This window comes from Doryrhamphus excisus, chromosome 15, assembly GCF_030265055.1.
Source record: "Doryrhamphus excisus isolate RoL2022-K1 chromosome 15, RoL_Dexc_1.0, whole genome shotgun sequence".
NCBI lineage: Eukaryota > Metazoa > Chordata > Actinopteri > Syngnathiformes > Syngnathidae > Doryrhamphus > Doryrhamphus excisus.
Window position 1 is genome coordinate 6,027,901 of NC_080480.1, and position 12,472 is coordinate 6,040,372.

At 40.5% G+C, this 12,472-nt stretch overlaps 1 protein-coding gene across 1 annotated transcript; it reads left to right on the top strand.

Moving 5' to 3' along the window:
• Positions 1 to 650: 650 nt before the first annotated feature.
• LOC131103333 (cytochrome P450 2K1-like) lies at positions 651 to 11,593 on the top strand. Its single transcript, XM_058049497.1, has 13 exons — positions 651 to 852; positions 1,365 to 1,435; positions 1,782 to 1,833; positions 1,919 to 3,031; positions 3,089 to 6,232; positions 6,903 to 7,065; positions 7,299 to 7,448; positions 8,831 to 8,991; positions 9,747 to 9,923; positions 10,001 to 10,142; positions 10,632 to 10,816; positions 10,881 to 11,022; positions 11,115 to 11,593. The coding sequence occupies exons 5-13, from the start codon at positions 5,993 to 5,995 to the stop codon at positions 11,300 to 11,302; spliced, it is 1,548 nt and encodes a 515-aa protein (XP_057905480.1). The 5' UTR covers positions 651 to 852; positions 1,365 to 1,435; positions 1,782 to 1,833; positions 1,919 to 3,031; positions 3,089 to 5,992; the 3' UTR covers positions 11,303 to 11,593.
• The last annotated feature ends 879 nt before the right edge of the window (positions 11,594 to 12,472 follow it).

The window sequence follows — 12,472 nt, forward strand, 5'->3', positions numbered from 1 at the left end:
GGTGTCCTAACTTTTTCCAGCGAGGGTCATTGGAAAAATGAAAGGACACAACCTTGCCACTTGGATATTACAAAATGATAACATTTTTTCTAATAAGAATGAAGCTTTTTTCTCTGAATATTGGGGCTTTTTCTTCTAACATTACAGCCATTTATCTTAGTCAAAGTATTTCTATTTGAAATGATTGCAAGGATATTTAAAGTCAGTTTTTGAAGCTGCCGTGCTTTCTAGTTTCGTCCATAGTGTAGCTGTAGATATAGATATAGAACACTCAACCTAGTTGAAGTCCAATTAAAAAGAAAAAGGAATGACTGAATTGAAAATGGGATAATTTATGAAATTCCAAAATTTAATGTATATATTTCAAACAATTGCGCTGTGCACCAGACTGGCCGTGATGGTCAGCGGCCAGTTCAAGTGCACTGAAAAAAATGATTTTTTTGGCCCTGTAATTATTACCTCAAATATTAATTTAAATTTTACATTGAATAATTTTATTATTTAACTTCTTTTACTCTAAAATCTCACTCTTTATTTAATGCCTTACTTGATGATTGTGTGTAACTTTGTATCCTCACATTTATATGTAAATTTGATCACTGACACCAAGTAATATTTACATAACTAATGTATTGATTTTACAACCTGATACCAGATACTAAAATGTACTTGGGGAAAAAAACAGTAAACCTGGCCCCCTTGTGGACATTCTGCGCATGCGTCAGAGGATTGTTAGCCCTCAGACTTCCCAAGGCAAAGTTGGAGGGCGCCATGTTTTTTTCACGGGAAGACGGTTGAAGGCGACATGGACAGTCGTTTAACAAGGAAATTCATCGATGTGGAGCCATATGGGTATGTCATATGCTTATCTGGCTTTTTTCTGTCACCTGTCCTCATCTCTTTACGTCAGTGTTATAATGTGAAATACTGACGTTAGCATTAGCTAACCTTTAGCCTGCCAGCTAGCTAGCTAGCTATCAACTGCGAGCTTTGTGTAGGTGTTTTCGGTTGCAGAACAGGAGATATTTATGTTTATTAAATCTGTAAATAATTCATTCCTTATATATGTTATTTGATTATTTTGGCAGCAGCAGTGTCCAAAGGCATATGGGAACCGCGTGTAGCTTAAATATTTGTTGAAGTATGCTAGCGACCTGAGTCTTGGGGATGCTGTCGGGGAGCGGGAGTTTTTGTACAGCAGCGGAGTTTGTTCAGACCCTGAAAATATATCAATAATGACTGAAACCAGCCTGGAAGGATTAGACATTTTGGAGCAAGGTTAGTTCATCTGTGGTCATTTTAATGTAACACATGATATTGTCATGATTTGTCACTACAATGTTGTTTATTCCACTTGTCAACAGCGTCTAAGAAGCAGAGTCCTCTCTGTGTGTAAAACAGCAGCTTGCACCAACTAAGACGCCTGACTGAGAAGGTAACATTACAATAATATGTATATGGTTATTTGAATCTGTAAATGGCAGTTTAGCCTTTTGTTAAGTTTTATTGATTTAAAAGAGTTGGATAATGGAGTTCCTCAACAGTATCCCGTTGTGAGGAAAAAGATCTGGTTAGTTTAGGTTAGGTTTCAAGACACAGATGAATAAATATTTGTATTTAAAACTAAGTTGATTTTGAGTGTTGTGTTTTTAAAAGATCAACAAATATTGTCAAGCAGCTTTGTAGTTTAGACTAATGTGCACGCAATCTGAAACCATTGTGATGATTTTAGATTTTGTATTGTTGCCATAATTGAAATAATTTCTCAATCTATTTCACAGAATATTGAAGGACGTTGACACTCAATAATTTGGTCTCAAAAGCTTAGACAAGGTAAGATCACAGTACAGCTGTTGAATGACGCCAACATGGTTTAGTTATTCATTCATTCATTTTCTATGTCGCTTATCCTCACTAGGGTGGGGGTATGCTGGAGCTTATCCCAGCTGACTTCAGGCGAGAGGCGGTATACACCCTGGACTGGTGGCCAGCCAATCACAGGGCGCATATAGACAAACAACCATTCACACTCACATTCATACCTAAGGACAATTTGGAGTCGCCAATTAACCTAGCATGTTTTTGGAATGTGGGAGGAAACCGGAGTACCCGGAGAAAACCCACACATGCACGGGGAGAACATGCAACGGAGAATCGAACCCAGGTCTTTGGTTTAGTGGTGAAATGTTTAATTTATTTCACAGGTATCTCAACCTGTGGATGTGTTGTGTTTTTGTGCACCGTGATCAAGTATGTCCTTCCTTTTGATGACTACATATATAAACAGCCCCTCTGCCAAATGTTTTCATTCAATGTGGCTGGCAAGTATAACTGATTGTCTGATGTGTGGAAGCATTACATGACACGTGTAAAACAAATCTCCAATGATTTATAATGTTTTCTATGGTATTTGTAACCGCACTGCTGGAAGTAAATACAGCGTTAGTACAAACGTCCTAAAGGTGTTCTGGTTTGAAAGAAGATGTGTTAAGATAATTTCATTTAATTCAAAGAAGGCCATCTTAAAAAAATACAACACAATCATATTAGAAAAGTGGTGTAGGTGGTAGCTTAAATCTCATGTAAATATTACTTGTAAATTTCTCCAAATTAAGTAAGGGAAAACTAGTTAAACAATCCTGAAAAGTGAGTATATTTATGTTGATTTTTAAGTAGATTCAAAGGTAGTTTTGAGCAAAATTTACTACCAAACAGAGTACCTTTTGTGTCTGTGACAATAAATCTCAAGTAATGTTAATGAGTATTTTTAATTAAAAAAATAATCCTTGCTGAGAAGTAAATTTTACTTCAATATTTCCCAAGTAAAAGTTACTTAGGAATTGTGCGTGCAATTTGTTACCTAGCTTTTCTCAAGTAAATCACACTCCAAATTTTTTTCTCGGGAGTCCGCAGCACCTCAAGAGCAAGTTTGGCAGCGGCTGCACCCTGCTGGCTAAAGTCCACACTGAGGCCGACTTGGAGGACGGCGACCTGCAGCTTTTTAAAGACTTCATCCAACGCACCTTCCCAGGTAACAAAACGACACGTCCTCATCTTCATCCTCAGCCTCACCCTCACTCCCAAACAGGAAGCCAACTCAAGGATGAAGACCAGGGAATGGTTCACTATCATCTCACTGACAGAACGCTTACCTGGGCACAGGTAGGCTAAATACCAAACGTGCAGATTACATACTATTATTGCATACGAAATACTCATCATATCATAAATATTAGAATTATTGACAATAATAATACATATCATAATGAATAAATGAGCATATAGTATAATACACTATAATATTACTATTTATTTAGCATAATTATAAAATAATAGGAAAAGCGGTAGAAAATGAATGAATTAATGAAACTATAACAAATAGATAAGTATCGTTACTTGTGTTAGGGCTCCCTCTGGTGGATGATTGTGTGCCGTGCAGCCTCGTTTCCCTTCACGAGGGGCCCAATATGATCCAAATATGCATTGTATATTTCATTGTTTCGGCTTAACCTTGCATTTTTCATATCTAATACACATTTTTAATTGTAGAAAAAAGTACAAATATGTATTTAAAATATGTAATCAAGTGAATACCATGCATACTTTTAAAAAGGTTTGTATTAACATATTGACTATAGTGTATAGCAGGGGTCGGGAACCTTTTTGGCTAAGAGAGCCATGAAGGCCAGATATTTTAAAATGTGTATCTGTGAGAGCCATATACATTTTTTTAAACATTGAATGCAATAAAATGTGTGCATTTTTATGTAAGACCAACAGTTTTAGATATAATGGGCTCTAATTATGTAGACCAGGCACACTACCCCACGCCAATGGGGTGTGGCCAGCACACTTTCATGAGCAGCGCAGTGTCCAACAATAAATCAAATACTTGCTGCCATTAATGCAACTTCTGCTGCTGCATAGTTTTGCACCGTATTCAGTACACGTATTTCATTCTTTTGGCCATCTTCGTCAGAAGGCTTGGTTCTGCAGCTTTAGCTAGGCGACTATTTGACTAAAGGAGGAAAGTCTACATTAACATGTTGACATCTCAATGACCGAGGTAGACTACCTCATTACCCAGTAATAATCAAGTTTTGGTGTTTGACCTGGAAAATATCATCAGGAAAGATAGATATGGTCGGCCGTATTGCAGTAGAAAATAAATGGACGGATTAAAATGCATAAGAAAGTTGTTGATTTTGAATATTATTTTTAACAGTCATTTCCGTGATGTTTACTTTAAAATGTTAGCAAAAATACATTTTTATTGTGGTAAGAAACGCTTGAGAGCCAGATACAGTCATCAAAAGAGCCCTACCTGGCTCCCGAGCCATAGGTTCCCTACCTCTGGTGTATAGTATACAACATGCACTGCAACATATAACACTATGGTATATGTTATTGTATCCAGTCATCCCTCCTTTATGGCGCTTCATTGCTTCCAGACCCGATTGTGATAGGAGAAAAAGTAGGATTCTTTTTTACTATTAACTAAAGAAAATACGGGACATAGTCATAATATTTCCAAAAGTACAATTTTGAAGATTATTTCAGAAGAAAGTTGAAATATTTGGAAAATGTAAGCCAAAAAAAAAAAAACGCAAAATGTGTAAAAACAAATAAAAAATAAAAAGTTGCTATGAATCAGAGTATGTGAATAAAGCTGAGATGCTGGACATCCCGTACGTGTAAGCTGGCAGCGTAAGATCACAGTTGCATGGCGGGACCATGAGGCAAACATGCACGTGAGACGCATCAATACAGCCGAGTCGACACCCTGAAAGTCGCTTTTCTTGCCAAATGCTTTGTCCTTGAAAACAAGGGAATATAAGGGAAGTGATATATAATTGGAATTGTATCCAGCTCATCCATCATGTCAGCTACACCATCTACATATGTACACTAGCTCTATGTACACGAGATCTATATACACTAGCGCTGTGTACACTAGCTCCTTGTACTCCTTGTAGCTCTGTGTGCATTTTTTTTGTACACAGAGACTTTTTCTTTGTACAGTCATCATCTGCAAATTGTTTATATGAAATTATTTTTTACCATCATGAATCGTTATTTGTAAAGTTGAAATAATAGTTAATATGAATGATATAGACTTGGATTAAGCATGATTATTTGTGTAATTGTATTGATAGAATACTTGCAGCATTTGGGTGATTATTTGGGACAAGAATTCTTATGGTAATGTTAATGGTTTTATTTCACTTGAACATGCATCAGATTACAATTGATACAATTGCATCCCATAATCAGTTCACAGTTCCACATGTCCAAAAGGAATAGGAAGAAGCAAAGCTAATTAAATCCTACCCCTCCATCTGGTACTTTTACAATCAGTAACTGTTACATTTGTTCACTTCCTGCTTTCTGATTTATTTTATTTTAGTTTTATTTTATTTTAGTTTATTTTTTGTCACATACGGAAGTACAAGGGGATATGACTGTACAATGACATAGTGTGTACGATAGTAAGTGTCAATATAGTGATATATATAGCACATCATGACTGGTTCAAGACTCTTCATCCTTGTATTTAGCAAACATCAACTGCTTGTATTGTTTCTTGAATTGGCTCATCGTTGTGCATTGTTTGAGTTCCTTACTCATTCCATTCCATAGTTTGATTCCACATACTGAAATGCATTGTTTGAGGGTCTTACTATATGAATGTATGTATATGGTAGTATTAGTGATGGGAATAATGGAGTAGAACTGGCTAATAAGAACATATGTCATCATCGCTCTTTTTGTGCATTTGAATTAGAATTTGATGGGGAAAAAATACCCTTCATGAAAATGTGGAGAGTATATCGCTCACAAGCACTTGCTAATGTGAAAGTCTACACATATATAACAGCATTTCAATATGTTAGCCAAAGTCCCCTGAAATGAGACTCTAAAAGGTTAACAAGCTCAAGGGGGTGTGGAAGGTGGAGCATATGGATCAAAGTTCCAGTTCAAGTCTGCGCAGATGACATCCGGAGCTCCTGCTGTCCAAACAATGTCTCCTTGGGAAGACTTTCTGGCCTCGCTCTTGTCCAGTTCCAGCAGCGTACTGGGCGGTGTGACCGTGCTGCTCCTCTTGGCTTTTGCATCCAGGCGCTTCGCTTTGCGGGAAACTAGGAAGGGGCCTCCGGGGCCCAGACCTTTGCCCTTGCTTGGCAACCTGCTGCAGCTCGATCTCAAGAGGCTCCACCTGAACCTTTGTGAGGTAAATACTGTGTCAGCTTTATTTATTTCAGCCTGTCTTACATGTGATGTTGCCCAAGTGTGGCCACTTATTCAATCAATCCATTGGCTAGGATAGCCTTTGCTCGTAAAGGCGGCAATTAGAGGTGAAAACAACATGAAAAGTAGAGAGCTGTCTAAGGGTGGAAACCTGAGAGAAACATTGGAATTATTTTTAATTGACCTGCTGGACCCTGGAAAAATAATAAGAAATTTAAAGGAGACCTGCGATGCTCACCTATAAATGTAGTTTGAATGTTGTATTGGGTTGCACAGTGTGTGAGTGGTTAGCATACAGGCCTCACAGCAAGTTCAATTCCACTCTCGGCCATCTCTGTGTGGAGTCTGCACGCGTGGGTTTTCTCCGGGTACTCCGGTTTCCTCCCACAATTGTCCATAGGTGTGAATGTGAGTGTGAATGGTTGTTTGTCTATATTTGCCCTGTGATTGGCTGGCAACGAGTCCAGGGTGTACCCCGCCTCTCGCCCCAAGACAGCTGGGATAGGCTCCAGCAGCGCGATGAATGGAAAAATGGGTTGCAGAAACAGCAACATTATTATTGAAATAAAGTCAAAATATCATGGGAATAATGTCATAATCACAAGATCAACATTTGCAAGAAAGAAAGTAATTGGAACTGTAACTTGTGTTAGCTTGCAGAAGAATACGGCTCCGTGTTCACAATCTACTTGGGCGGCGTTAAAGTCGTGATCCTGGCTGGATACAAGACGGTCAAAGAGGCTCTGGTCACCCACGCTGACGTGTTTGGGGAGCGCCACATCGTGCCCATATTTGAGGAGCTGAGTCGAGGTCACGGTAAGAACGTTCATCATCCCTTAAAATGTGGCCAATAAAAAAAAAACAAAAAACACTGTGGTCCCCAAATGGCCCCCGGGTCACACATTGGACACCCCCTGGCCCCTGGCCTGGCCTTACACTATAAAGTAACTCAATGTTTGCTTATTAGGAAAATAAGACGTTTGAGCCACTTGTGCGCGTTGTTCAAGTTGGCGAGGTTGTCACGTGACTTCCAATGACGTCTTTGACAGGAATTATTTTTGCAAACGGAGACTCGTGGAAAGAAATGAGACGTTTTGCCATCAGCACTCTGAGAGACTTCGGAATGGGTAAAAGACTCGCTGAAGAGAAAATCATGGAGGAGTGCAGCCACCTCATTCCCATTTTTGAGAAGCATGAAGGTATGACGTCACCTTTTTTTTATCGCCAGCAGATCTTATCAGCTCAGATGAATACAGTGGCTGTGACTTTGTGTGTGCGCCTTTAAGAGGCGGGGCTTGGGAAGTGACTTATGACGTTAGCTTGCCAGAGTCGAATATTCGTTAGCTGACGGTTAGCAGAGTTAGCAGTACGCCAGCAGTATCGAGAATGGCCAACCGTAGCTATTTTTAGAATATACACCGCACGTGTGTTGTCTAATTCTTAATAAAGCCGATGAAGCGCATCGTGGGTCTCTCCTTAAACAGCGGTAGTAGAGTAGTACACGACACTGGCCTCTAGGTGTCAGTACGGTTGCATTGAGGCGATAGCCACCACAGGAAATTATCTCATGTCTACTGTGCGGTAGTGGTGGGCAAAACCGTTCATTTCAGTGAACCGGTTCATTCAGTAAAGAGATCCGTTCATTTCGGTCAATTGGTCGTTAGCCTGTGATCCCCACCTGCATAGACCCGGTCAGGCGTATCGAGTCAGTCTGTTCACTCATGTTCACGTTCGTTCCGACTCAACAGCTCAACAAAACGTGATGTCTAGTGGTGTGTCGGTCATGAACGAACGGGTCAAAAGAACTAGTTCAATCTCTCGGTCTCGGTCTTTCAGTCAGCTAAACCCACCCACCCACAGAGCGAGGCGCGACGATAGGATAAAACAGGCAAAGCACGCAGATAGTCCCGCCAATTAAAAAAAAGCATTTGCAACTGAACGTGTATTGTAGGGGCGGTGACCTCGTTCATTCCGTTCACAAAGAAGAACTATTTCTTTTGACCCGTTCGTTCATGACCGACACACCACTCGTCTACTGTGCAGTCATCCTTTGTTTTTGCGTGGTTAATTGGATCCAGACTGGATCGCAATTAGTAGAATTCAGTATTAATAAACAAAACATTTGGGTACCGTAAAACGGGATTATAAGGGACGGCGGGGCAATCAGGGACAATTTTCGGGAACATGTTTTTTGGACGATTTTTTCAAGAATATATGCGTCTTTGAAGAAAAACACACAAAACAGCTTCCTGTTTAACATGAAAAGGCAGAATTACATTGAAAAAAAATTCCTGAAAATTGCCCTTTATTACCCCGCCGTCCCTTATAACCCCGTTTTACGGTAGTTTTAAAATACAATGTACCGGGCGGCACGGCGGCCTAGTGGTTAGCGCGCGGACCAGGGTTCAATTCCACCCTTGGCCATCTCTGTGTGGAGTTTGCATGTTCTCCCCGTGCATGCGTAGGTTTTCTCCGAGTACTCCGGTTTCCTCCCACATTCCAAAAACATGCTAGGTTAATTGGCCACTCCAAATTGTCATCATATCCTTGGACATCGTTCCAAAGTAAACCTGTCTTGCAGGGCAGCCGTTTGATACAACACAACCATTGGGTAACGCCACGTCCAATGTCATCTGTTCCATCGTGTTTGGGAGCCGATTTGAATACGACGACGCTCACTTCACCACCATGGTGGAACGAGTCAAAGACAACTTACTTTTGACTGGATCCAAACAAATTCAGGTGAGGTTCTACGTACGGAAAGTTGTCCAAACGTTAGGGTTAGGGTTATCTCGGCCATCTCTTTGGGGAGTTTGCATGCGTGGGTTTTCTCCGGGTACGCCGGTTTCCTCCCACATTCCAAAAACATGCTAGGTTAATTGGCGACTCCAAATTGTCCATAGGTATGAATGTGAGTGTGAATGGTTGTTTGTCTATATGTGCCCTGTGAATGGCTGGCCACCAGTCCAGGGTCTACCCCGACAGCTGAATGAATGAATGTTGTATTCTGGTGTTAAACCACGCCAAACCTTCAGATAATCCCCTGAAAAGACGCTCTGAACGCTGACTTTTTTTTTCTGAGTTTCACAGCGGCTCACAGTGATGTCACACTGAGCCTCAGGAGAAGTCACCCGCTCTATGGGCTGTGCCCGGGTAAAAGCTGTAGGCCTGAAAAGCGCCCCGAACAGCAAAAATGGAAAAAGTTGGCATCTAACAAAAAGAAGAAAAGTGTCAAATTTACGAGAATAAAATGAAAATAAGATTTTAGTCGCATAAAGTTGAAATATTCAATACAAATGTTATTTTAAAGTGGTAATAATATACCAAACAAACAAAAGGGTGAATAAAGTTGTAATTTTTGGGAAAATGGGTTGCAAAAACAGCGACATTATTATTGGAATAAAGTCAAAATATCATGGGAATAATTGGAAAGTTGTCCAAACGTTTTCCAAAAAATGACAACTAGTTTTTCATCATACCACCAATATCTATTCCAGCTTTACAACAACATTCCATGGCTGTTTAGCTGGGTTCAGGACCGGCAGATAGTTCTAAAGAACTTCCAGAAAAACATCCAGCACATGAAGGACCTGCTGGCCAAAGTGAAGGAGAACCTGAACCCTGAAGATTGCAGGGGCCTGGCGGACTGCTTCTTCATGCGCAAGCAAAAAGAGGTTTGTCGACTCTTTCAATGGAGTGCTGCTATATTTCTAATTTGATGTTAAATGTGTGGTCATTCTCGCTCCCCAAGGATCTATCTGATGAGCAGAACCACTTCAGTGAGGACAACATGGTTCAGGTCGTGCTCAACCTCTTTGCTGCAGGCACGGACACCACTTCCACCACACTAAGATGGGCCTTGCTATTGATGGTTAAATATCCCCTAATACAAGGTACTGCCGTTACAGGAGAGCCCAACAAAGTCTGCCTAGCAACAAGTACAACCTAACACTCACATTCACAAGAGCAGGGTTAGCCAACGTGCGGCCCATCTGGTTATCCAATAGACTTGATATCCTCAATGAAGGAAAATGGAAATGATTAAATAAAATAAAATAATTAAATTATTGAACCAGTCATGATGTGCTATACATATCACTATATTGACAGTTACTATGGTACCCGTTATGTCATTGTATGGTCATATCACCTCGTACTTCTGTATGTGACAAAAAAAAACAAAACAAAAAACAACTTCAACTATATTAGGAAACAATATAGTAACGGTTACTGATTGTAAAAGTACCAGATGGAGGGGTAGGAATTAATAAGCTTTGCTTCTTCCTACTCCTTTTGGACATGTGGAACTGTGAACTGATTATGTGATGCATTCAATTGTAATCTGATGTAAAACCATTACCATTACCATTACCACCATCCAGATCGGGTCCAGGAGGAGCTGAGCAGGGTGATCGGAAGCCGCCAAGTTTGCGCTGATGATCGCAAGAACCTTCCCTACACCGACGCCGTCATCCATGAGATTCAGAGGTTCAGCAACATCGCAACCACAAACCTTCACCACCGAACCAGCCAGGACATCACCTTCCAGGGCCACTTCATCGAAAAGGTTTGCTTCTTTCTCGGTGACACCGTTTGGATGTACGGTATAACATCATCTCCCCCACATGCAGGGCACCGTTGTTTTGCCTCTCCTTTTTTCTGTCCACTGCGATAAGAGTGAGTGGGAGACACCAAGAGCCTTCAACCCTTCCCACTTCCTGGATGAGGAGGGTAAATTCATCAAGCGGGATGCCTTCATGCCCTTCTCTGCAGGTACAACCTCTCAAGTCTGGAAAAGTGGTTGAAAAACATGGCCGCCATGAAGCAAAACATCAATCAAACAAGTCTACTCATTCTGATTGAAGGCCGCAGGGCTTGTCTCGGCGAAGGTCTGGCCCGGATGGAGCTCTTCCTCTTCTTCTCCACCCTCCTTCAGCGCTTTCGCTTCACGCCTCCCCCAGGGATGTCGGAGGACGAGCTGGATTTGACGGCAGTGGTGGGCTTGACGCTCAGTCCGCCGCATCACCTGCTGTGTGCCGTCAGTCGGTGCTGATGAGCATCAGCGTGATGGCGTCTTTTTTGCATTCCCATGATTTGCAAGCTCACGGATGACACACTTTGTTGTCCAAATGATCCATGTCATGAAGTTTTTTTGTCTTTTGTTTTTTTTGTCTCCATCAATCCATCCATCCATTTTTTGCACCACTTAGCATTTGAAAATAGATGACACATTTTTATCTTTTTCAGTAATGATAATGTTGATGCTATTTTTCACATCTCTACTTTTTACTAGAATGTAATTTCATTTGCTTAAATAAAAACCTGTCCTTGAAAATATGCAGTTAATGACCAAAACCACATGCTTATTCATGCTTCTACAATTATGTACAAAATATGTATATGATATACCATTTTTAATGAGTTAACTTGGCAAAGCAGTTATACAAGTATAGCCTTTAAATATTCATGCCTATAAAAAGGGTGTGAGGCAGTGCCAAAACCCAAACAAAAGGAAGGAAGAGAGGGTCAGTGTCGAAGACGTCCAGAGCAGAGTGTCATGCACCACTCATTGGTCTTCTCTTAGCTCGCTGAACGATACGGCTCGGTGTTTACGGTCTACTTTGGCATCAAGAAAATGGTGGTCCTGGCTGGATACAAGACGGTGAAAGAGGCTCTGGTCGACCATGCAGAGGAGTTTGGAGAACGCCATGTCTACCCAATATTTGACAATATGAATCATGGTCACGGTAAGAGTATCATCCCTTAAACATGGGGTGTCCTAACTTTTTCCAGCGAGGGTCATTGGAAAAATGAAAGGACACAACCTTGCCACTTGGATATTACAAAATGATAACATTTTTTCTAATAAGAATGAAGCTTTTTTCTCTGAATATTGGGGCTTTTTCTTCTAACATTACAGCCATTTATCTTAGTCAAAGTATTTCTATTTGAAATGATTGCAAGGATATTTAAAGTCAGTTTTTGAAGCTGCCGTGCTTTCTAGTTTCGTCCATAGTGTAGCTGTAGATATAGATATAGAACACTCAACCTAGTTGAAGTCCAATTAAAAAGAAAAAGGAATGACTGAATTGAAAATGGGATAATTTATGAAATTCCAAAATTTAATGTATATATTTCAAACAATTGCGCTGTGCACCAGACTGGCCGTGATGGTCAGCGGCCAGTTCAAGTGCACTGAAAAAAATGATTTTTTTGGCCCTGT

Coding starts and splice junctions, on each gene's coding strand:
- LOC131103333 (XM_058049497.1), top strand. CDS start 5,993: ATGACATCCGGAGCTCCTGCTGTCCAAACAATGTCTCCTTGGGAAGAC. Junction 6,233..6,902: donor TCCACCTGAACCTTTGTGAG/GTAAATACTGTG, acceptor AACTTGTGTTAG/CTTGCAGAAGAATACGGCTC. Junction 10,817..10,880: donor AGGGCCACTTCATCGAAAAG/GTTTGCTTCTTT, acceptor CCCCACATGCAG/GGCACCGTTGTTTTGCCTCT.